Below are 27,406 nucleotides of genomic sequence, written 5' to 3' on the forward strand. Positions count from 1 at the left end.
AAGCTGCTCCTACTACTGAGTTTTCCCTTTCATTTATAATTAATTTATTTTTAATGTAAAATACATTGAATTATTGCGGAGTACTATTTATATTAATGATAGAACGATAACATTTGAGCTCAAGATAAATCCGTTATCTTATTAAGTGGTTTCTGTTTTCAAATGTTAAAAACGTTATATTTTTTGTATATTGGATTATCCTCTATCGAAAAAACATAATCTACAGATCAAACCATTCTAATAAATTCTGGGTTAACTTCTGAAGTTGAACCTTTTTTGTAACATAAAACACTTCAAAGAAATCTGTGATTTAATGACCAGTGGGTTATAGAAAAGAACATTTGACATTTAGATAGTATGTCGAAAGTTTGGAATAATATTTCGAAGTTGAATTTATTTCAAAAACATCTGACAAGACGAAAGGCAGGTGTCTCTTCATTTCATTTTTGTTTAACGTATAATAATTGTGAAGAATATTTTTGCTGTTTCTTGATTTTTTTCTTTATTTACAGAATGTAAAGTATGGCGTAATCCTCTGAACCTGTTCCGAGGATCAGAGTATCAGCGATTCTATTGGGCGACAAATAAAGAACCGCTCACTTACTACGATATGAATTTATCAGCACAAGATCACCAGACATTCTTCACGTGTGAGGGGGATGTCGGCAAAGCTGAATATGAGAGTAAGTACACTTTTAGAAAATAAATTGACCTTTTGCTCCCAAAATAGAAACTATTAGAGTGTTATATCCTCTTTGCTTCCACGGAAAAATGCCAATCTTCAGGAATCACGCTCCCGAATACTCCAATAACAAATGATTAGTTATTGTCTTCACTGTCAGCAATCCTTTTGGTTTTAGGTGGATGGTTTGGCCGGACGCAGACATAATCGAACAGAACAGAACACGACAAGACATTTTGACTGACAGTGTCTGATGTGAAGAGTTTATAATGCACGGATATGGAGTACCAGCACACCATATCGAACAAGACAAGACACAAAAACGATTGAACGATATTTTCATGACTGACGCTGTCTGCCCAAGTTTGTCCTCAAGGCTGTTCGGTGCACTTTTTTATTATTTAAATAGGATAATCTTTTTTAATATAATTTTTAAAATCATTATAAGAGTGAGAAACGGCAACTGACATTTTTAAGTGGTCTAATAAGCGAGTTATGGGTTGTTGAAGTGCTAAACTGCGTTTTCTTTCCAGATCATAAACGGTTTCGAATTTTCCATTGGAGTTTTTTTTAATACATTCAGTATATCATTGGCTTTGTTCTAATATGCGTTTTTTCGCGATTAATGCCAAAATAAACATGTTATCTAATTTACAAAAAAATGTTACTTTTTTATTTATGAACGATATGGGGAATAAAATGTTTTAGTTCAAAAGATAATTTTTTTTATTTTTAAGAGAAGTTCTAATAATATAGTTGAAACCGTTTATGATCTGGAAAGAAAACGGAATCTGGAAAGTTAGCACTTCAACAACCCATAACTCGCTTATTAGACCACTTAAAAATTTCAGTTGCCACTTTTTCTCACTCTTATAATGATATTAACAATTATATTGAAAAAGATTATCCAATTTAAATAAAAATAAAAGGTCTACCGAACAGCCTTAAAGCAAAAGCTGTCAGAAAATCTAATCTGCGCATGCGCTGCGGAAGAAATTTGAAGGTCTGGAATACAACTGCCCAGGATTCTGTTTTATTTTGTTCGATACGGAGAAACATCATCGAACGCTATTGAACAAGACAGAACAGAACAGAAAACGAAATGTCTTGTTCTGTTCTGTTCGATTATGTGTGCTGTGCGTCCGGCTTTTGAAATGCAAAAAAAGTAGTAAGTTTGATGACAAAAATTTCACCTGTTGAGTATGCAGATTTTGTGTCTTATACACATTCAGTTGTAAGTTTTCCTAACCTTCCGGTAGTCGCGCCCTTCTCAATCACACGAGCAGTCGCGTGTTGTATTTTGTACAACATCCAATTTTATAAGTGTTTTGTACTATGTTTACTGTCAAAACATATTAATTAATTGTATAATTACTTTTCCCATCTTCTTGGATTATTTTACGCTTATAAACATTTGGATGATTACCATTTCATAGCCCAATGAGGTACATCAAGCAAAGCCATCAATTCTGTGTTATTGGTTCGTTTACAGTCACCGTATACAGCCTTTTCCTATCTTATGCACAGTGCGACTTATGCACTGTCGCGACTAAATGGCAACTAAAGACTGAACCACTTCTCGGTTGATACTGCAACTCAGTGGAGTGATGGGGGGAAAGTTTTGGAATGCATAGGTGACTCATTCACTAAAAGTTTTGGAATGCATAGGTGACTCATTCACTAACACCACCCCATTCAATAGTTTTGTGCAGCAAAAAACTGACACTGTTGTACTTTCTACAACAGCGCGACTGCCGGAAGGTTAAAAGGAAACGAACATGCATGAATTCTGCGATTTAAATTGATATATTACATGAGTTGCCTAACATTATTGGTAAATCACATGTAAATACAAACATTCTAATTCAATAAGAAATTCTTCTTTGGAAAATGAGTGATGATGTTTGAAAAACATTTCCCATGAAACTGGATTTCCCACTGGATATAGGATGGAAGAGTATTTCATAATACGTATTTTAACTTATCAATGTAGGCCTATATTATATTATTTCATATGAAGTATTTTTAATAGGGTTACTTGAATTGTTCAATTATTATAGAAATAACTAATAGCCTTTTTAAACTATCTTACTAATAAAACTACTAGTCGTTTCAATCATTATATTATTCAAATTCCGATTTTTAAGTATAAAATTTCCAATTATACATATTATTATAGTGGGGTATCATAATTAGGACTAAGTTTATTATTAGCAACTTTAGTATGTATATTGTAATAATTATGTATATTTATAAATAGAATAGTACCGTTTAAAATTGATAAAATATTAAAAAAAGAATACAAATTGTAATGTAACTACTAGTTTCGGTGATCACACCATCGTCAGGCTATAAAAATAAATGTTTACTTATAGTTTTGTTATTTTAAATAAAATCTTTAAGTAAATTATTTTAGCAGCTGCCCCTATCTATCAACTGATTTATTTGAAATTTTTTAGTTTTAAATTTTTTTCGAAAATTGGGTTATAATTCTCCATGTATCACCCACATAACCCAATTTTCGAAAAAAATTTGAAACTAAAAAATTTCAAATAAATCAGTTGATAGATAGGGGCAGCTGCTAAAATAATTTACTTAAAGATTTTATTTAAAATAACAAAACTATTTGTAAACATTTATTTTTATAACCTGACGATGGTGTGATCACCGAAACTAGTACAGTAGTTACATTACAATTTGTATTCTTTTTTTAATATTTTATCAATTTTAAAGGGTACTATAATTCTATTTTATAAATACAAGAATGTCAATAAACTCCTCTGGTTGCAATTCATTGGAATCAGAGAAATTATTAACTTATTAATTTAGTCTAACCACAGTTCAAATCGAATTTTGCAGTTATGCAGACTGCTTGGAGGGAAAGGAACCCAGTAGCTCGAGTGAAAGCAGCTAAAGAGGCATTGGAAAAGAGTCCTGATTGTGTTCCAGCCTACATACTTCTAGCTGAAGAAGAAGCTACTACCATCCTGGAGGCTGAAAAAATATTAAAACAAGCTCTGAAATATGCGGAGGCTAACTATAGGCATTCGCAGCAGATTCAACATCAGGGAAATCTCATGGAGGTTTTGCACAGTGAGTAATCTATCTATTGATTGGAAACTAATGTTGGGTCCTACTAACCATGATGACTGACTATATTGTTGATACTTCAGTTAACACTGAAGTCAGACATGACTAAACCCGTAGGTTCACAGTGATAAAATAATTTATTTATTTTACAGAGAATCTTGTAATTTCATTGGAGAACCTCCAGTATTATTATTTGATGCAAAATATATACTGCTTGTAATATTTAAATCTCTGAGACATAATATTTTCTCCTCTTAGGGCAGTTTGCACAGTCAAAGCTTAAACTGAATTCAATCAGCTGGTGGCTTAGACCCAAAATGAACCAAATTATAACGAAAGAGACTTGATATGGATCAAATCCAGTTCAAAATAAAATTTAGTTCAAACTGAAACTGTGCAAACGACAATAGGGACCAGTTGCACAAAAGTCGTTCAAATTTTAACCGTAATTAATTTCACGAGAACCCATCAGAGAAGGCGATTTTGAAAAGACGGATTATAATTTAACCGGCTGTTGTGCAACCGGCACTGAGAATTTAGTCAACTAATCCATTGGAACTGTGGGATATGATATCATGGATACCAAATACAAGAATTAACATTGAGTGATGATCCCTGGCTACACCAAGCCAAGTGGAAAAGTGCTTGCTTAGCAGCCTAGAGATCCCGGGTTCAAACCCAGTTATCACCAGAAGTTTTTAACCAGGTCAGAACAATGTTATCGGATGGAAACTTTAAAATGTCGGTCCCGGCTGAATTATAACAGTCGTAAGACCCCCTTTGACGACCTAAATTATACATTGATTGAGGCCAGGTGGGACCTTCCTGCATGGGACACCCCACCAACAAAAAACCATAAGACTTTACTTTTACAAGAACTAACTGTTCATTGATTAAATTATCAAAATATCTTTGTCCTATCCATCGCATTACATGCTACCAGTACGTTTAATAAAATCTGCTGGTTTTATTTCTGTAAAAAGTAGTTTGCTAATTCCATTATGTGTGTTGAAACTACACGTTTTTCCAATCTAGTCATAGCTGCCCAGAAATGTATTCAATTTGATCTAGATATTGATTATCATGAATACTAATATTATTTATTTTCTTCCCAGGGCGAGATACAAATGTACTTATTTATATAAAAAGGAGACTTGCAATGTGTGCAAGAAAATTAGGTAAATTGAAGGAAGCTGTCAAAATGTTTCGTGATGTAAGTATAAAATTTTCATTGTTTCATTGAATTTCATTAGACGAGTCAGATGTCTGTAGTCACATGTCGTACGACACGAATGTGTAAGCTGCCTCACAACACTGTATCCGTCTAATTCTGGATTTTGATTGGTCAAGAAACTTGTGTTATAATAATGTAATATTATATAACTCGTTTCATACAGTGGCGGCTCAAAAAGTCAAGTGGGACTACCTATTTTCAATTTGATTGAAATAGTGACCTCAGAAACGTCACTTGAGTTAACACTTTTTGTGGTCAATAGGAAGTCAGTCAGGTTCCAGTATTCCAGTATACGGTACCTACTTATATCATGTCATATACCAGAAAATGTTAATGACATGCATAAAAAATCATAAACAGAAACTTTAGCATAAATTTTATCCTTCCTTTATGATAAAATAAAACAGATCCACTATCCACTCACCATTTACAGATCAGTGTAGCTATACAGAGCAATAAATTCACAAGAAGTTACATAGCCTTAGACATTCTGTTATAAATAAACATATGAATATTTATCTCTAAAAATAACATTCAAAACAATTCTTTGTGAGTCTTGAACACGAACTGTAGGCTATAGGCTACTACAGATTTGCACTGTAGGATACAATATTTGAGGTTAGAGATATCTTAGATAAGAATATATAGAAAGTCCGCGAGAAGGCCGGCGGCCTAACGAGCCGTATTTTAGCTAGTGTGGAATACGATTGCAAAATATAGACTCAATGCTATAGGATGGGACAAATGAAGCTGTGTCCATATGCATTGCAGACCATACAAACTCGTTGTACAATGTTGCCACACTGAACCATACTGAACCATACATAATCGGCTCAATGATCGATGGTAAAAGCATCAAACATCGATGTTGTCTCACAAACATCGATATGCTTCAGCCGCGGCAGCGGCAAATTCAAACGTTTGATACCATTTGTCTTGACTTTGTTCTATTTAAAATAATAATAAATTCGACTTTATTTCTGCACGAAAATATACAAAACATTTGAAAATTAAGAGTAATAGAAAACTAAGCATGCAGTATTATCATTCTGCTCCACTATAGAAATACAATGAGAAAAAAAACAAAACAAAGAAGCAAAAAAAAAAAACAATACAGCTAATGGCTTACTCTACTAGAGCTACACTGCGAACGAAAAATACATCAAAAAGACTACTCTACTAGAGATACAATAAAATAATAGTAAGAAAACCTTAAAATATGGAAGAAAATGAATATTATTGAATTTTTTAATGATTAAATTTGCTTCAAAATTAGAGGGAGAGGAGGGCAGTGTCCGAGCGCCGCCGCCCTGTGCCCTGCTGCAGCCGCCCCTGGTCTTATAATAATTGCCCAATTTTATACAAGGGTTTTGAAAAGTAATTCCTGGAACATAGCTATTCTGTCATTAGTATGAAACTTTGATGTTCACTTATGAAACTGTGTTTGTTAAACGTTATAACATAGTGAAAAATATTATATTCATAGATTAAATCAGTTTTGATCGCTATTCTCATTTTTTTAATTTGCAGTTAGCAAAAGAAGTTCCTCCCATCATGAATGTATTAAACATTCATGAAAATTTAATCGAAGCTCTTTTAGAGATGCAAGCCTATGCCGATGTACAAGCGGTCCTAGCCAAATATGATGACATTAGCCTACCGAAATCTGCCACTATTTGCTACACTGCAGCTCTTCTTAAGGCTCGGGCAGTTGCTGACAAGTAAGTATTTTAATTATTCCATTACTTGTTAAATATTGAAGATCACTTTACCTTTTTGGCATTGAAAAAAATTAATGAATATTTCTGCTAAGAGCTTCGACAGCCTGTTAGGGTGTGATTACATTGAATGAACAAGTGCACGTCAGATCATGCATGAGCCGAAAATAAAATCTGGAAAGAGCCATGCAAAAAACACGTTGTGACGTGCATGCAGCTGCTCAGACGGAACGCAATTAGTACGTGCATGCGTTCAGTGTGTGAGTGTTCCTATTGCTCTTTTTTTAATAGTTTGTTCCTTATCTGCGCGCATAGTCATGCATAACCAAGCGTGCACTAGCACAATCAATGTGATCACCTACTTACTATAGGAGCTGATATAATCGTCCTTCACTCGTCCACCTGATTCTCATTTCGTTTTTATTATATTCTGAACTCATTGACAATTGAGTCGCAACGCTTTGTCATTCGTATTAATGATTCTACAAATTACGGGGGCTATTATTATCAAATTTGAATGTTAACAATGATTTCCTTCTGGGATGAAGCTAGCAAGAGTGGTGCCAATCTACAAATCCGGTTCTAGATTTAAGTTGAACAATTATAGACCTATATCTCTGCTGTCTGTCTTCTCAAAGATATTGGAAAAGATAGTGAAAAGAAGACTTCTCAATTTCCTCAACTCATATAACTTTTTCTATAATAAACAGTTTGGCTTTCGTGAACGCATGAATACTGAAATGGCTCTTGAAAGATTCATGTCGGTTGTTTTCTGTGGCTTCAACTTCAGGCCAGCGCGCTGTGTTGCAGGACTGTTTTTGGACATCAGAAAGGCATTTGACACGGTTAACCATTCAATCTTGTTGAATAAATTATCTAAGGCTGGTATCAGGGGCATGGTTCTGGATTGGTTCTCTTCATATTTGAAGGACAGGCAGCAATATGTAGCTATTGGGAGAGTGAAGAGTGAGGTTCAGGGAGTGGACTGTGGTGTACCACAGGGTTCCGTCCTTGGACCATTCTTGTTTCTCATCTTTATAAAATAATGATCTCTATTCGTGTGAGTTCAATGGTATGCCTGTGTCCTTTGCAGATGACACTGCCTTGGCATATTGTGGATTGGATGGCCCCAACTTAGAGAGAATGATGCAGGATGATTTGGATAAGCTATTGCTCTGGTTCAGGCACAATAGAATACAGCTCAATCTTACAAAAACAAAATATATATTGTTCACATTAACAACACCATGGACACTGCCTTCTGCACTGAAGTTTCATGGTGCCTGTGATCGGAATGACTGTGACTGTGGGGTCGTTGGTCAGACCAATGCCATTAAATATTTAGGTGTGATTGTTGATGAAAAGCTTAACTGGTCTCAGCATATATCTATCATAAAAAATATCTGTTACTCGTCCTGCGAAAATTCTATTTCTTGAATAAATTTCTCCCTTTAAATGTTCTTAGGCAGTTATATTTTGCATTTGTTGATCCAAAATAAGTTATGGTATTAATTGTTGGGGCTCCACCTATATTTGTCACTTGAAGCCATTGATAACGGTGCAGAAATCGATAGTCCGTGTTATAAATAGAAAGGGTAGATATGAACATTCTTTTCCTCTATTTCAGTGCCTTGATGTAATAACAGGCTTCAATAATGATTTACAGGTTCCATCCCAACTTTGTACACCGTATTTTAATTTTGAGTGTACAATAGCAAAATATATCGTAATGTTTTCCCCAACAGGTAATAAAGCTTTTGGTCGTTATTGTTTCTGAAAGATAATATACCTAATTATTTTGTAAATTTTTCATGCTATGTATACTTATGGGACAATAAAGAAGTTTCAAAATTAATATATTAAACGCAGCACGTTTAAAAGGCAAAGTTTGTTTATTCTGTAGAGTTTCCTTATTATAGATAATTTGAGTTCATGATTATTAAATCTCTTTAAAGCATTTCAGTTTATTAGATTGGATGAAGGGATGCAATCAATTAATGATTTTCCATCTTGTTTTACGTTTCAGATTTTCTCCAGACATTGCGAGTAAGCGTGGATTGACAGCTGCGGAGATGTCAGCTGTTGAAGCTATTCACAGAGCTGTTGAATTCAATCCTCATGTTCCTAAGGTAGAACTCATGTGAAAAATGTTTATAATCATTCATTATTTTAATAGAATTCCAATGTAGTATTGCTGTGATTGTATGTCGTTTTTCTAGTACTTGATTGCAGTAAAAGTAGTAAAAATTTCAACTGTAGAACATCAAAATTCACAAACTTTGTGTCGTTTATAATAACCTTTTTCGAATTTTCCAGTAATTGAGACTGTAGCATAGAATAAAACAATCTTATAACAATATAACCTCTAACAATTGTATAAGGTTTCTCTGGCTGTAGATAAGAATCTTGAAAATTTGAAGTGTCATCAAATCATAGTTTTATAAACCAATTTCGAGCCTCCAATTTTTAAACCATAATCAACACCAAGTATAGCCATGATTGTGTTAAGTATCTATAAATGGTGCTCATTTGTTTGTCATGTTCTTGAAGCTAGTCACTCTTCAAAAACTTCATTGTTCCCACATTAGATCAATATATAACATTGTTAAGAACTGGTATTAAAATTCCAAACAAAAATCTATAACTGCTGTCTGACATATGCTTAAACTATTAGAGGGGGAATAGCTTACTGATAATTGAATATCTTCAAATTCCTCATCAATTTGTTATTTACAGCTAGAATCTTTGCTGCTCATAATTATCATTTAAATTATTTTTTGCTTTTTCTTTCAGCAGTGAAGTGATTGAGTTTATTGAAAAACACTTATTTTTTAAAAGACTTTTATTATTCAATATTGATCTCTCATATTTATTACATTATATTGTCATTTTTTGTTATCTCTGCATATTTTGTATTGTATTGTTTGCTAACGACGCGGTTAAGTGGTAGAGTGGACATTATTGTCCAAACTTCGCCACGTCAACATAAATAAAAAGTCATTCTATTCTATCATTTTAAGTGTCGTTTAATATATTTAAATATTTCCTTTTGTGTTCTTAGTGTTCTCAGATACATAGCAGCCTTCAAAAATAAAAATTGGCTTGGTTCTGTGTTTACAAAGTGAAATATTTGAAGGATTTAGTACATACATACATACATACATACATATCCGGGTCCCGTTCCAGCTAGTGCCGGGTCTGGGTGTTTACAATGCCTCTCCATCTTGTTCGGTCCTCCCACCATCGCTCGTCCTCCACCTGCCGCCATCGGTGTCCTCTCTTCTCCACTTCGTTGGCCACTGAGTCTGTCCATCGTCGTCGCGGTCGTCCTCTTGGTCTCCTCCCTTCAATCCTCATTTCCTCCATTCTCCTTGGCAGCCGATCCTCTCTCATTCTCTTCATGTGCCCAAACCAGCGTAGTCTCATACTTTCAACCTTTTCCCTTATACTCCCCATGTTCAATTCTCTTCTTATATCCTCATTTCTAACTCTGTCTCTTCGTGTCTTCCCCTTTATTGCCCTGAGGAACCTCATTTATCCTGCCTGTATTCGACTCCACTCTCTTTCCGTCATCGTCCATGTCTCGGCTCCGTATAATATGATGGGTACGTAATACATCTTGTACATCATAATCTTTGCCTTTTCTGGTACTTTTCCATCCCAAATCAAATGTTTCACTGTTTGGTAGAAATTCCCCCCCTTTTGTAATCTTCTAGTTATCTCGTGGTTTATTCTCCCATCATCTGCAATTTCACTGCCCAAGTACCTGAAACTTCCAACATTTTTCAGGGGTTCTCCATTCAATCTGATATCTCCGGGAAAATTGTCATCCCTTCCAAAAACCATTACTTCACTCTTTTCCCTGCTTATTTTCAGACCATATTTCTCCATAACCCTGCTCCAAGCATCCAACTGCATCTGTACATCCTCAACTCATCATATCATCCGCAAATATAATTTTCTTATCCCTTTCTCCTACTTTGTTCAAGCTCGATTTTTGGGCTGATTCTGTTCAGTAATATTCTTTCGAAGATTTTTGCACAGTGGCTCATCAAGGTGATTCCCCTATAATTTTTACAATTCTTCTTACTTCCTTTTTTAAACAAGGGAATTATTTCTCCTTTCTTCCAGTCCTCTGGGATTACTTTGTTTTTTCAGATGCATTTCAGAACTCGGTAAAACCATTGTATTCCAATCGGTCCAGCTGCCCTAATCATGTCGACTGATAATTCATCAGGTCCGGGTGCCTTTCCACTGCTCATTCTCTGAATTGCATCTTCCATTTCCTTCCAGCTGATATTACCCTGGTTTGTCTCCCACTGGTTGTTTCCTTCTTCCTCTATTTCTCCCTCGTTGTTGTCTTCATCTTGTCCATTTAGAAGTTTCCTGAAATATTCTTCCCATAACAGTTTTATTTCCTCAGGCTTCTCTACAATTCTCCCGTCTTCTCCTTCCATTCTTTGTGGCATCTCATTCTTCTTCTTCTTATTTTTCATTATCCTATAAAACATTTTACTATTTCCTTTCACGTCATCTTTCAATTTATTTACAAATCCTTCCCATGCATTTTCTTTTTCTTCTTCAATAACTTTTTTACACTTTCTCTTTTCATTATTATATGCATCTCTGTCCTCCTCTGTCTTGGTTCTCCACCATTTTCTCCAGGCTGTGTTCTTATTTTTGACAGCCTCAATCGTACGTGCATTCCACCATACCGTTTCCTTATCTTTAATTTTCCCGGATGTCCTGCCACATACTTTCTCCGCTGTATTTACCAAAGCTCGTTTGAATTGCATCCACTCCTCCTCCACTTCTCCATTCTCACTCCTGGGCATTTCTATTGCTATCAACCGTCTGTATTCTTCAGCTCTATCCCTGTCCTTCAACTTCCATTCCCTTATTCTACATTGTCTTCTCTGCTGTTTTGGTCTTTCCATCTCGTTGCATTTCCACTGTGCCACAAGCAATCTGTGGTCGCTTTGCATTTAACATTTGTTAAATTTCTCCCCCATTCCCGGTCCACTAGGAAATAGTCAACTACACTCTTATTTCTTCCATCCCAGCTATACCTAGTTATCATATGGCTTTCTCTTTTCTTGTACCAAGTGTTTGCAACTCTCATGCCGTTCCTTTGGCATAAATCAAGAAGTTTTTCTCCTTCCTCATTCCGTGTACCATAACTGAAACATCCTATAACCTCTTCATAACCTGCCCTGCTACTACCCACATGCGCATTGAAATCTCCCATCACTACTCCGACGTTGTGCAAATTACTTTCCAACTCTTCTTCAAATCTCTCTTTCTCGTCGTCGGTACATCCTACTTGTGGAGCATAGACTTGTAGTATTTTCAGCCTTTTTGTTTTGAACTTGAAAGAGATAATTATTGCTCTATCCGATACATTTTGTACATCCTCTAAATATACCAGCATACTCTTCTCGACCATTACTGCGACTCCATTCCTTCTGCCTCTTTCATTACCACTCCAGAATATTTTTCCGCCACCTCTCAAAGTTTTGTCACCTTGTCCTTTCTACTTTGTCTCGCTCAATCCCAAAACTGAAAGTCCTCTCTCTTTCATCATGTCCGTTAGCTCCTCCAGTTTACCTGTCAATGTTAGAATATTCAGTGTACCTATTCTCAAGTCGTTCAAAGTATTCCGTAATTCATTCTTTTATTTGGCGTTTCCAATATTTTTATCCGTTAATCCAGGATAAGTACTGTTAAGAATTTAGTACTGTTACCTAACCTGCACTCAGACTCTTTATATAAATCATTAAGGAACTGTTACCCAATGTGCATTGAATCTAATACAAAACATTTATTTAATTCAACGCCCATTCAACAAGAACTGTTCATATCATAACATAAATGTATGTTATACATCTATTACTTTTATAGATGGTATCTATATATATATAAAAGCGAAATGGCACTCACTGACTGACTGACTGACTGACTCACTCACTCACTCACTCACTCACTCGCAGAACTAAAAATCTACCGGACCAAAAACGTTCAAATTTGGTAGGTATTTTCAGTTGACCCTTTAGAGGCGCACTAAGAAATCTTTTGGCAATATTTTAACTCTAAGGGTGGTTTTCAAGGGTTTAAAGTTCGTCTTTTAGCATGTATATTCTTCTTATTCTCTTAATTATAATTGAAAAATGTCTAAACCATATGTTAATATAGAACTATAATCTAGAGAGAGTACCTCTTCGAAACAGTTGTTAAATGGTAACTAAATTAATAATTTTGTTAGGTTGGCACCAATTTGAGGAAATGCATTTATCGCGGAAAAATTGATTGGGTACAGCTACTTCAATCAGAGCTATTCCTGGGGATATTATATCACTAGCCGTCAGGCTCGCTTCGCTCGCCATATCCGTTTAGCCAGACGTTTAGTCTGGACTCCCGACTGGATCGTCCTAACATATGATAAAAATGCTCAAATGAAAAATGCAGGTGAGCGAAGCGAGCCTGCTGATCTCATTTTTGGACGATCCAGTCAGGGGGTCCAGGGGGCGGAGCCCCCTGGCTAGACGGATATGGCGAGCGAAGCGAGCCTGACGGCTAGTCATAACATATACGCAAGTTATACATCTATTACTGTCAGATAATTCTGTAATCTATTACTGTTATAGATGGTATCATAACATAGATTAATAAAAACAATATAAAAACTTGTAATACCCTTCATTAAAAACTTTAAAATATTTTAACGACTAGTTTTGACCATAGGTCATTTTCAAGACCTATATTAATAAAGGGTACTACAAGTTTTTATATTGTTTTTATTAATTTCAACAAAAGTAGCCCATATAAGTGAAGTGATTTCATAACATAGATGTATGTTATACATATACTACTGTTATAGATGGTATCATAACATAAATGTATGTTATAGATGTATCATAGTACAGTGGTTCTCATCATATCGCTACAATTTCCAGCTTTTCTCGTGACTCGACTGTATACCTAACCTGTATTGTAACATTTTTTTCTTTTTTTTTTTTTAGTGTATTGTAACACTTTTTGAATACCATAAATGTTTTGTAGACTGTTCTTTGTTCCTATTGTGCTGTCTGATGGATAACTAATTCTTCCTCGCTATCTTTTGCAGTATCTGCTAGAAATGAAGCCTCTGATACTTCCCTCAGAACATGTATTGAAAAGAGGCGACTCGGAAGCAATAGCCTACTCGTTCTTCCACTTGGCTCATTGGAAGCAAGTGGAGGGAGCCCTCAATCTGCTGCACTGCACTTGGGAGGGAACCTTTCGAATGTTGCCTTATCCGCTCGAGAGAGGACATCTCTTCTATCCTTATTCAACCTGCACTGAATGTGCCGATCGTGAACTATTACCTGGTGAGTAGGAAATTATTTTTAGTGAAAGTAAAGTAAAAAGGTGAGTATAACTTCTTTGTTAAGGTGGAATTGCTAAGTGATATGGCCCTGATTACTAGAACTCTTATCTAATGAACCATTAAACCTATCGATTTAACGGTCCATTAGATTTAATAAGTGTCCTAGAAACCGGGTCTATGTCTCGCACTCCTATGACGCTACTGGCGTCGTGTGATGGAAGCGGCTCTAGTGAGGCGGCTTGAGCCGTACGACTATAGTAATATTCACCTAATGAAGTCAGTGGAAGGCTTACAAACCTTATCAACGACAAGGTTGATAATTCTCTATCTTCACCGCCTTCTATAGTGATTATTTATTTATTCACAATATCTCTTTGGAGACAACAGGTCAAAACCCACAACTGCCTCCTCAATAATGATCACCTCTAAATTAGATAGATGTGTTTCAAGTCATGCCAAGATATTATCTTGGGCGAGGAACGAACTCAGCCCATCAGGGCCAAGCTCCAGCCCGATCCCATCAGCCCCATCTCTCGAAGACAGAGAGGCCCGATGCTCTTTCCTCCACTAATCACTGCCACTACCTTACAGCATTCTCCCATTTTTGTGTCAACATCAGCATGCTTACTCCCCCCCATTACTCTGTCCATGCTACAAACTGTAGAAGGAGAAACTGATTTCCCCTATTCACGTTAAAAGTAATCTCTTGGACTTTATAGTGGTTTTTACACAAAAAAATAATAAATAGGGTACTATAGTAATTTTTATAATAATTGAATAATTCAAGTATCCTACAGATTGAAATTACTGAGATTTTTATTTGTTTACAATGCAAATGACAATAGTGTAATAACATTGGAAGATAAAATAATAAGATAGTCCCTGTGCTATTTTTCTTCCAAATTTATAGGTGAAAAAGTCCAATATAATTTGGTGATATCATTTGGATTTCCGTTTAATAATAATTATTAATTCAAGTAGCCTTTTTAAAATACTTTCTAAATGTTTATTCTTGTTAATAGTGATCAGTTCTATCTCAAACATATTTCATCTGCCAAGAAAATGTATTTTTTCATTATTTGTTAATACATTATCTTAATTTGTATGAAGTATTCTGGTTGTTAATTATATTTATTCATAAACGATTTGGCAACAGAGTGGAGCTAGAAATTAATAGATCCATCATCTGCTTTATCTAATGAGAGACAAGGAGAGCAAACCAATTTTAATGTGGTGCTGGCTTTATAGCGTGGAGCTCACTATAGACTGGTAGCATGAGCAGTTCACTTGTGACAGCCGTGACTGCTGGTGTCCTATAACGGGTGTCATTCATATTTATTTATTTATTTATTTATTTATTTATTTATTTATTTATTTACTTATTTTTTTATTTTATATTGTCTGGTATTTCAAATGTGCAAGTATCTCAACTTTTCGCTATTTGTATTTATTATCTAAAATTATCAAGACACTTCAAATAATAGCAACATATTGCCATTTAAATAAAAAGCCAAAACTTTACCTCTCTAACCTTTTTTTTAGTTTTAAAACATAATTAAACAGACCCTTTTAGGTTATGCTCACCTAATTTTATATACAATTTGAAATCTGGTAGTTATGAGGAACTCCGTCCTTTTACTTTACATTCACTCTTCTACTGTGTCCGAGACTGCTCTAATCGCTCTTTTAGGAATGCAACTTTCGGCTACAGCTGTTGACATCGCGCTGCTACAGCCATACTGCTACAGCTGTAGAAGCTTCAGTCGTCGCTTAGGAATTCCAGTCTGACGGTTGTTTCACTTGTATGATTTTCATCGTCGGCCACATTTAATTGTTGGAATCCATTAAGAGAAACGTTTTTCTGGAAGTTGAGAATCAAATCAAAATTGCCTGGATTATTTTCAGAAGATGATAACGTCATTTTCTCAATTATATTATATTCTGGTTGAAAACGTCCAATTAAGAGCTGCTCAAGTTAATAAAAAAAATCAGATCATTCACTTGGAAGGGAAATAAAATTATGGTTATTGATGTCATGTTTTGACTTGATTACTATTTTTCAAGGTTCTCTATTGATGTAATGTTCTTGTTGATCCTCACGAGAAGATGTAACCTTCCAGTTCCTACTGCAAATAAGATTGATCGTTCAGTATCGAGTCAACTTTTCTCCAATCCTCTACCAACCTAAACAATATTATACCTCTACATCTCAACAATATTATTGAGGATGCCCGATCTTTTGGATCTGTTTGTCTGAGCAATTAGTATCGTAGGTTCTGGTGTTCTTGCAATAATTTAAATTATTTATTATAATTTGTGTCTCGTGAGACACTGTAGTGATATTGTATTATTTGATAACTTTACATTTACGGCTCCACTATCACTATACAGGATAACTTTATGGTGTCCAAGGCTGCTTTAGTCGCTCTATTAGGAATGTTCCTCACTATAGTTAGTTGAATTTATATCATAGTAAATGTATACATTTGAAAATTGTTCTTTTAATTAATCTGTTTGGAGCTGTCATAAGAGTACTGTTGATGTAGATTTATTTATGTTTACAGCCTTCCATGAGGTCAGCGTCTATCCTAAGAAGGAGCTACCATTTTTTATACTATTCACAGCAGGCCTATGCTCTTTTACCGCCCTTCTTGCTCTACTCACGCATCAGTACCCTGAACCAATGGGTATTGCGGCCAAAGCAGTAAGTTCATTCATTTATCATCTATTCATTCAGTAATTATAAATTTATTCATTCATACGTAATATAATTACAAAATGAACATCTCGTCTGTATCAATAAAAATAGATATTCATCTAGGATCGAACGTAATCAATACCTTATCAATACTTTTCATTCATAGTATAATTTTTCGATGAAAGTGTGAAACTAGTATTATTTCGGATCGTGCTCTCATCATCCTCTTTCAAAATTAGGAAGAGAAATAGTCAATAGTCAAACAGCCAAGGTTTGCCTGTTCTCTCTCAATCATTTAGATGATAAGGGCTTGTATAAATCAATTTTCATTTTAAGTTTAGTTGAAAATTAAAAAAATCAAGTTAATAAAAAAAATCAGATCATTCACTTGGAAGGGAAATAAAATTATGGTTATTGATGTCATGTTTTGACTTGATTACTATTTTTCAAGGTTCTCTATTGATGTAATGTTCTTGTTGATCCTCACGAGAAGATGTAACCTTCCAGTTCCTACTGCAAATAAGATTGATCGTTCAGTATCGAGTCAACTTTTCTCCAATCCTCTACCAACCTAAACAATATTATACCTCTACATCTCAACAATATTATTGAGGATGCCCGATCTTTTGGATCTGTTTGTCTGAGCAATTAGTATCGTAGGTTCTGGTGTTCTTGCAATAATTTAAATTATTTATTATAATTTGTGTCTCGTGAGACACTGTAGTGATATTGTATTATTTGATAACTTTACATTTACGGCTCCACTATCACTATACAGGATAACTTTATGGTGTCCAAGGCTGCTTTAGTCGCTCTATTAGGAATGTTCCTCACTATAGTTAGTTGAATTTATATCATAGTAAATGTATACATTTGAAAATTGTTCTTTTAATTAATCTGTTTGGAGCTGTCATAAGAGTACTGTTGATGTAGATTTATTTATGTTTACAGCCTTCCATGAGGTCAGCGTCTATCCTAAGAAGGAGCTACCATTTTTTATACTATTCACAGCAGGCCTATGCTCTTTTACCGCCCTTCTTGCTCTACTCACGCATCAGTACCCTGAACCAATGGGTATTGCGGCCAAAGCAGTAAGTTCATTCATTTATCATCTATTCATTCAGTAATTATAAATTTATTCATTCATACGTAATATAATTACAAAATGAACATCTCGTCTGTATCAATAAAAATAGATATTCATCTAGGATCGAACGTAATCAATACCTTATCAATACTTTTCATTCATAGTATAATTTTTCGATGAAAGTGTGAAACTAGTATTATTTCGGATCGTGCTCTCATCATCCTCTTTCAAAATTAGGAAGAGAAATAGTCAATAGTCAAACAGCCAAGGTTTGCCTGTTCTCTCTCAATCATTTAGATGATAAGGGCTTGTATAAATCAATTTTCATTTTAAGTTTAGTTGAAAATTAAAAAAATCAAGTTAAATAAAAAAATTAAAAAAACATTCATTAATGAATCAATAAATAAATTCTGATTGAAAACTAAACACATTATATGACTAAACACATAGGCTATTATTGGGTGCTACAGCTCCTTAGACCAGTTATAGAATAGACACGCTGGGAAGTCTAGCCTCTGAAGGCAACATCTACTGCCATATCGCCCCATCGTAACGTCAGCATCGAATAGAAAACTTTTCTGCAGAGTTTGTTTACATCGTTTTCCATAGAAAATGGTAAACTCCTGCTGAAATAGAAATAGAAAACAATGTAAACAAACTCTACAGAAGTTTTCTATCCGATGCTGACGTCACGATGGTGCGAAAGGGCAGTAGATTTTGGCTTGGCCATGCCTATTCTATAACTGGTCATAGTACAGCTTCTAAGTACAGCTCATAATCTATATTAGTTCAATTTTGTATCATGCAAAATCTTTATTTTTGTTCCCATCTTCATGTTAAATTGTTTTCTATATTCATTTCAATTTGTAGTTTTGTGATTTGTTTTCATCAATATTAACATAAAATACTTGATTATTATCATCATTGAAGATCGAAATTGTAAGCAAAAGGATAAACTTGGTCCAACTAGTGAATGCTATTATCTTTTATCATTTTTCTCATCTTGACTGACCATTCTAAAGTATAAATTGGGGCCCTTAGAAGTGCCGCTTGCTGAAAAGTTATTCCTATGAACAACATTTTATACAAATAATAAACAACCTAATGATAACTATAATGACTTTTTTTGTTTTGAATGTAAAATTGATTTATTGTATGATGTGACAGCGACAAATAAATTTGACTTTAGACTGAATAAAGCTGAATTTAGACTTTTGTATGAATTAGAATAGAAACCGTTTTGGGCTGCAGTCTGTGGTGTCTTTCCTCAAGTTTATTTTCATAAATCTATGTAAATTTTCCTTTCTATCTAAATTTGGGAAAGGAACAGTTTTGGGCTTTAAGCCTGTTGTTCCTTTGCCAATCATTCATAGTTAAGAATGATATTGTATCTATCAATATATAAATAATATATATTATAGTCGATTTCCATGTTATTGTGTTGAAATAATTTGAAAGCCGCAGAAATGCGTTCTAATCATTTATTTTTACTTTGCAGATGCTTGAAGGGGCATCCATGCCTTTCCATTTCATAATGGACAAACTGGAAGCAATACTTCCTTCGAATCTACTTCAGCAACTTTCAAGACTGTAAAAGATTTATGTGATTTATCGGTAAGGCTTGATTTATTTATTCACATTCACTTTTTGCTTATTATATCAAAGAAAACATATTTTCCAGAGATATCATGAAATTCCATCATATAAACAGATTGAAATGTTTGTATGGCTAGATCGAACACATAATTATCACAGTTCAATTCTATTTGAGATGGAGAAAGGGTACATACAGACTGAAGACAGGTGCTGACTGTGGCTCGGTGCGAAATATTATACTGTGTTTATGTCCAATCTCTTCTGGAATATTGAATTTCAGCATGTGGGGTGGAATTTGCATCACTTAGAAGCATCTTGCTGTCTCACAAAAAAATATTATGAAAATACAGAGTATTTTCAAATTTGTAACCACCCTTGATGGTGGTTGAAAATATCTTACTATTACTTCAAGGGAGTCAAGGGAACTGGATAGACAACAACATTGTAATACCTAAAGAATTTCTCATTTATTATGCCAATTACTTGAAATTTAATGAACGAAATATGCAGTAAATTTTATAAAAAAATTATTCCTACAAAAACTACCTGCTAATTTGCTAACTATAAATTTTACTACAACAAGAATTTTACTAATTAGGGTCTCGGTCGGGTGAAAGTGTTTTATTAGGAGCTAGAAATTTTGGCACTCACCCACAGCTATCACTCCCTCTGGTAATCTCAAAACACAGGACACTCACGTTTCTCATGATGCCGGAAAACTAACTCAACTTTTTGCAATATGGTTTTTGATCTGCTCGGTACCTCTGTTGTAGTTTTGAAGTTTTGCCTCTCGACGTGAGTGTGCCAGTGCTGCCTAACTGCTGCTAGTGGAGCAGTGAGTCGGTTGTCACTTGATTGGGCAAGTGGCGGGTCTGCAGCCAGGTGTGCAGTATTCCTCTGTGAAAATATCTACAGGCTACAGCACATCCGCCGTGTCCTTGCCTCGTGGAGCCAGCCCCCTCATCCCTCACAACTAGCAAATATCCCTCAATTTGCTGCTTCTCACAGTCGTCCACACATAACTGAGCACAATCTTATTGTCGCTGCAATAATACTACTTACTCACTAAATTATATATTTTCTCACTAAAGTCCAACTACGGAAATTGCTATTCTAATATCAGAGTATTCTCTCCTGAAAAATCTTAAATCTAAAACTTGAAAAAATCAATCAATAAATAAGTAATCAAATCCTACCCAGGAAACCCTGTTGTCAATGTTTGCAGTAGCAGAAGTCTTCGGGGTGAATTACAGCATTTGGTTAGGATTTTCGTTTAATAATAATAATTAATTCATTAGCATTTGAATAATAATTGCAATATCTCAGTAATTTCCATCTGTAGACTGGCTGGCCGCTATGGTTTCGTATAAAATGAGCGCTGCTATCCAGAGATTGTCAGTTTGATGTGAGGGTAAGCATTCCTGACCGGCAATTAGGAGGTACTGGGTTTGATTCCCGGGCTGACAAATAATTTTTGAATAGTAGCGCTCATTGAATTTCCATCTACCTGTTTACCCTGTTGTCAATATTTGCAGTAGCAGAAGTCTTCGGAGTGAATTACAGCATTTAATTTGGATTTTCGTTTAATAATAATAACTGGTTAATAATAATGATAATAATATCGTGTGATCTGGATGGCTTAGGTCTGGTGTCAGTTTTCAGGCCTCACCTGGTCAATTTCAGGGCCTCTAACATGACCTATCGACTAATAATTCATTCAACTGTTTGAAATTGGCTGTGAGGAGGTTTATTGACCGAGCGAAGTGAGGTCTAAGATTCAGGTCGACGGTGTTGCATTTCTCTTTATTTATGTTAATATTTTTTTATGTTTATATTCATGTTCCACATTTACAGCGAAACGCAGCAATAGATTTTCATGAAATTTGACAAGTATGTTCCTTTTTTAATTTCGCGTCGACGTATACATAAGGTTTTTTGAAATTTTGCATTTCAAGGATAATACAAAAGGAAAAAGAGTCTCCTTCGATCGCCAATATTACCGTAAAAATCAGACTTTGGAATTATTCATCATAAATCAGCTGTCGAGTGGATTATTATTTGCATTCAATGACGCATTCAATTAATAATATCTCAATGTAACTTGGTAAAAAATCAGCTGCGTGTGGACTATTAATTGCAAGCGATGAGGCATGCAATTGATAACTCGAAGTAGCATATTATTTTCTCCCGACTTTTCTCTGCTTTCAACTCTGTAAGCTTTTGATGATAGTAGCATGTTTGTTTACAACAAATTATTGTCGATGCAACCCAAACAGCCATTAGTTGTTGTTTACCCACCGTTTTAAAAAAAATCTTATGAACCGCCGTTAATGATTTAGAGATTATTCAAAATAAGTTATTGAGGTATCTTTATTTCAAAAAGTATACTACATTTTGTCCAATAGCTTTTTCCACTGAGACTTCGAGGTAAAAATTTTAAGTTAAAAAATTAAAAATCAGAAGATCCTTTAAGCTGCGTTTACACCAAAGTTAATAACAAAATGGTAATAACTCAATCCTTATCGATTATATTAGATTGAACATATCTTATCATGCACATGATGAGCATATGTGTCTGTCAAGTTCCGTTCAATCTAATAGAATCTATAAGGATTAAGTTATTAACATTTTGTTAATAACTTTGGAGTAAACCCAATAGCAATCCGGTTTGTATTATTTTTCTTGAACATTTTTAGGTTATGTCACAGCCGTAAAATGAGGTTAGTTTTTTACGCATAATATTATGAAGAACTTTATTCCAAAATTAACTTCCAAACTGTAAATTAAGAATTTAGATGGACTAATTCAAATAATTTAGGTATTCCATGATATTTATTTGGCTATTCATCTACTCCAAAACAATAAATGGATTGTGTTTGCTAGGTCAAGTCTAGAATTTAAACCCTACCCCAGTCGAGGGTTTAAAATCACGCTGTTTTAAGTTCTGGACTCAACGATTTTTTATAAATCCTTGACTCGGAAAGAGACGAGAATCTAATTCAAGTCCTGGACTTATAAGCCCTTCACTCAGAAAGCGAAATTATAAACTCCAGGGTCTAACGTTATCTCTAAACTCCAGGGTCTATTTGAGTCCTCGAATACGTTAACGCTCTGACTCGTAAAGCCAATTTTCTGATTCCAGAGTTTGAAGCCGGTTTAAATCTAGAACTTAGCTAAATCCCGAGCTCGGAAACCGGCCCTTAAAATGTATCTATGGGGGGAGGGGCAAAAGACACCGATTTCAAACCAGTTTGCAACGGTAGTTGTGAAACAATCACACCGTATGCGCTGAGCCTTATTGAACGTTTATACGGACGGTTCTTGATAAAACCGTTTGAGTTTTTTGAGTCTTTTCATTTGACCGTTTGAGTCTTTTCATTTGACTTATAATTATTCATACCTGTAAGTTTAATGTTACAAATATTATAAATAATTTAATCTGCAATATTCATTTTTAAACCCCCTGTTTTCATATTCCTATTACTACATAAATTTGAGACTAATACAAGCCGATCTATAAAATGTATTTGATTATTTTATTTTTCAAATTGTTCTTGCATATTATCAATACATTTGTTTACGACTTTGCTCATGCACAGATCCTTTTTTTAGAATAGGAATATGTTTGCTTAATTTAATTCTTCCTTAATAATCAGAACATACTTATTAGTGAGAGAAGGTATTGGCCAGTGACAGTGAAAGAAAACCAACACCGACATGACACAGGAGATATTCATTTTGGGATAAAACGCACAAATTCTTTTAATTATTGAATATGAAAAAGAGGTTATGGATGTCTCTCCTCACATTCACATTCTTCATTGCAAATAACTTAATCAGCTGCTTAGTTGTAAAACCAAATGATTCAGGAACAATTAACTGGAGGGAAAGTGTCTGTTACTTATATTTCAAGCTCTCCACGAAACTCCTCCAACTACTTCTCTTAGGTGATATATATCTTAGTAATTGATTTTTTTTTTGTTTCAGATCAAAACGGGTTTTCAATACAATATTTCCCCATCTCCGATGCTCTAGCATTTTGTCCAACTCAGAGATATTTTTTTCTAGATGTGACTTAATAAACCTCATTCTACTTGCGTGATAATCAATCACATGGAATCTATATGATCATAATGTTCTTGATTCATATTGAATTTAGCCTTAAATGATTGTTCTCTTCGTACTTCGTAATTTATGAGTGTTTCTTGTTTTTAATAGATAGATTATTGTAATTTTAATTTATCTTACGAAAATTTAGACAAATACAAAATAGTATCTTGATGAATGCATAATGCATTTTGTTTTGATTTTGTGTGATAATGTTGTTAACGTTTTTAAAAATTTCATAGTATGGTTGTAATGACAGTTTAAGGGTAGGTTCTGTTATCCCTGTCATCTTACAATTATTAAGAGATAAAACCGACTGATTGTAAATAAAGAATAATTCGTTCTAATATTGTTCTCTCTGAAAGTACCTCACAAATAATATTTTAAATAAAATTAATATTAAGATTACTCTAAAATTTAACTACTGAATTGTGATTCAGAGAACGGGATTTTTTCAAAAATTAAAATAGCTCTCAGGAATGATAATACTAGACGGAAGCAACAATAATATGTCATCACATCGGCCAAATTCACTCCTCTTCTTGAGTTATATTTGATGATGACGGATTTTTCTGATCTGAGAGTGAAGGAAAGATTTTATGTTTGAGTGAATAACTCACTCTGTATTGTAGCGAAACGTCTCATATTGTAGCACGACACTTGTTAGGTCAACCTATAGGAATGATAGGACTTGACGAAAGGAACAATAATATGTAATCACATTGCAGTGGCGGATGGTGTAAATATAGTTTGGAGGTTGCAGATATCAATCCTAACTTTCACAGTAAATAAGAAACCAATAATTTGGGATTATTATTTTATTAAATTAAATTTAACTTACATGATACTTGAATTAAATTAATTTTTCTCAACATAATTCCAAGTCACTGTAAGGCTCAACTCACACTTACGCGACTCAGGTCAAGAGCATGTGTTTTCAAATGGTGACGTCGCGGAGACTAGATTCGACTGGTCTGAGTGTAACCATTTGGAAACACATGCTCTCGACTAGAGTCGAGTCTCTTCTCGACCTGAGTCGCATAAGTGTGAGTTGGGCCTAAGAGAACAAGGAAATGAATAAGTTACAAGATTCGAACAATACGAACGAAATATAAAACTGATATAAAACATCTCTCAGTCTTTATTATTAGGCTGGAAAGACAATAGCACAAATAATTTTTTCAACTGCCGCTTTTAATCACGCACTCACGCAAACCCAATTTTACAGCTTGTGTGGAATTTTCAATATTTGGAGGTTTTTCAAACTTCCCAAGTTCAATTTTATTCTCAATTGCTATTATTTATATAAATATAATAAACTATATAATATAAAATTTCAATAGAATAAATAGGCTAGCTTTCATTTATTACACAATCACTTACATATCATCAAATCAAAACAAACAATACTTTTCAACTTGGTCTGTCGTCTCGTCGTCTGTAGTATGATAATACCGACTATCGATAGGAAGGCAGTATTCATAGGTCTATATTGTTAGTTTCAATACAATGACTGGGTTGTAGGAACGCTGCAACCATGCGTTTCTGAAAACGCCTTTCGTTGTCATAGCAACCAACGGGTTTGCCAGCACTTATGTCGGTTACAGAGCTCGACCGACCGTCAATGTATTTTTCCATAGATATTCCATGTATCCGTACAGAGCAGGACTGACGGCACGCATGCGCACGGTCAGGGCCATGTGTTTCACACTGCGTACGAAGACCATCGGTCGAGCTCGTGTGCATCCGCTCCATCGGAAACAAATAAAAGCTTTCAGAGCTGTACTGATCAGTAGCCCGATCGCAACATAACCAATGTGCTGACACCTCTGTCCGACAATCAGCTGATATTGAATTGAATAGCATAATGAATGAATTCAATAATTATAATAGTGTCATATTTGAATTCATAGTTTTTCTATACATACATTATTCTTCTATCATTTCTAAATTTTTTATTGGAAAAATCATATTTTATTAATATTATCTACATTTATTTGATCCGTAGCTTTAAGTGACTGCAAGAATCCCCAATAGTGATACAAGCTCGAAATGACTCATGAAAATTCCTGTTGGACATTCTGAGGTAGTTGGAAAATGTATCTTCATCCCCAAGCAATGATGTATAATGGTACTAAATTCCCTTTGAAATGCTCTTTGGGCTACCATAGGGTGAACTTGATATCAAAGCTAAATAAGCTGCAATTAAACAATCTGTAAAGGCATCCATTTTGTGAGTCAGAAAAACTGATTTATGGATGGTCAGGATGGTATATTATGCACTGACGGTCGGTCGAGCTCTGTAACCGGCCTTAAAAGCTTCCAATCTTGTTCTCCCATATAAGCGACACGTCATAGGGGGTTGCAAATGCTATGCGTTCCTTCTTCAGACCGCGTAAATTCAAAATGTTGGACTATCTGTTCTGGCTTTCTGCTGTATGAATTTTGTCGGAATTGAGAAAATAATTTCTAATTATATCACCATCAAATCGAAGTGTTATTAAGACGTATATTTCTATTATATATAGCCTAATAGAAATATATAATATACAACTGTACCAATTTTGGCTTATACATGAATTTTTCCCCTATTTGGCATTTTTTTGTCTTCGTTGCCTGGACTAGTTGTGGGATCAGAGGAAACACATACCGTAATTCAAAACACAACAGGCAGTTTTAATGATTCTAAACTTTGAAGAAAGTATAGTTATATAGCCTACAGTAGTTCAATTGAAATATTATTCATGATTGTAAATGTCATAATGTCAATAAAAAAATTACGGTGTTAAACTATACAGTTAATTTTGTAGACCTACCAGGGTACACAATTTTATAAATTGAAACTCATTCTCTATTAAATGTATGCCAGCCATGAATCATATTAAGTCTAAAAAAGCTCTGATAATATATATATATATATATATATATGTAATATTTATCCTAAACGATTCAAAATCAACACTTTTTTACTTGAAAGTTTTGAAATAAGAATGAATTTAGTCTTAAACTCCAGAATAGAGTTGAGCGCACCCGTAAATACATCGTTCTTAAATTCGGTTAAAAAGAAACTAATTTAGTTTATCAACAATGTTTTTATAGTTTATTGTTGTTCAATAACATGATAATTCTTATTTATAAACCATGACTCTGCTAAACTTAATACTTTTGTAAAATAAGTAAGTTTGAATTTGAATAAGCTATCTTGAAAGGAGTAACCTACAAATTGGTTAACCAATAACTAAAAATATTAATATAATTCAATGATTACTACCCTTGAAATTTATGATGTAGGTTAAAATTTGAATCGGAAAAATAAAATAACAAGTCTTTATTCCAAAAAAGTGATTATCAGTTGAATTATTAACGTTTATTCACGAAAAATTCCATTCAACATTGGGTTTTCAATGTAAACACGGGTTGAAGTGTACGCTTTTGAGCAGCTGATCACCTGATGGTTACATAAGCGACGGTACATCATTATAGTATAGCCTAATAATAAATAATAAAATATCAATTATTATTATTATTATCTACATTATGTAAATTCATTTTTATTATTTTTTTCCCAATAATAAATTAATTTGATGATTAATTTCAATTTAAAATCAATAATTCATTAAATAATTTTTATTAGTTAAAATAATTAATAAGATAATATCATATTCATTCAATGAAATAAATATTAAAATAATTCACGAATTATTATTTAATTATTATAATAATAATAGTTATTGATAATAATAGAATAATTTTATTCTGTTCCCTACTCCATCATCATGACAATTCAACAACAATCGAACAATACATGTTTTGCCTGGTTTGTGGTTT

At 34.2% G+C, this 27,406-nt stretch overlaps 1 protein-coding gene across 8 annotated transcripts in view; it reads left to right on the forward strand.

Annotated features, from left to right (window-relative positions):
• The window catches only part of LOC111045256 (protein ST7 homolog), a 41,556-nt gene extending 17,634 nt beyond the window's left edge, over positions 1–23,922 (forward strand). For all 8 annotated transcript variants that reach the window (XM_039442683.1, XM_022330619.2, XM_022330620.2 and 5 more), the window contains 9 exons: positions 513–683; positions 3,542–3,775; positions 4,888–4,985; positions 6,537–6,727; positions 8,751–8,853; positions 13,848–14,091; positions 16,655–16,794; positions 19,374–19,489; positions 23,459–23,922. In XM_039442683.1, the coding sequence (XP_039298617.1) occupies positions 513–683; positions 3,542–3,775; positions 4,888–4,985; positions 6,537–6,727; positions 8,751–8,853; positions 13,848–14,091; positions 16,655–16,794; positions 19,374–19,469 (1,277 nt within the window). In that variant the 3' untranslated portion in view covers positions 19,470–19,489; positions 23,459–23,922. The remainder of the gene's footprint in view (positions 1–512; positions 684–3,541; positions 3,776–4,887; positions 4,986–6,536; positions 6,728–8,750; positions 8,854–13,847; positions 14,092–16,654; positions 16,795–19,373; positions 19,490–23,458) is intronic.
• Positions 23,923–27,406: the final 3,484 nt, after the last annotated feature.

The sequence above is a fragment of the Nilaparvata lugens genome, chromosome X (genome assembly GCF_014356525.2).
Source record: "Nilaparvata lugens isolate BPH chromosome X, ASM1435652v1, whole genome shotgun sequence".
NCBI lineage: Eukaryota > Metazoa > Arthropoda > Insecta > Hemiptera > Delphacidae > Nilaparvata > Nilaparvata lugens.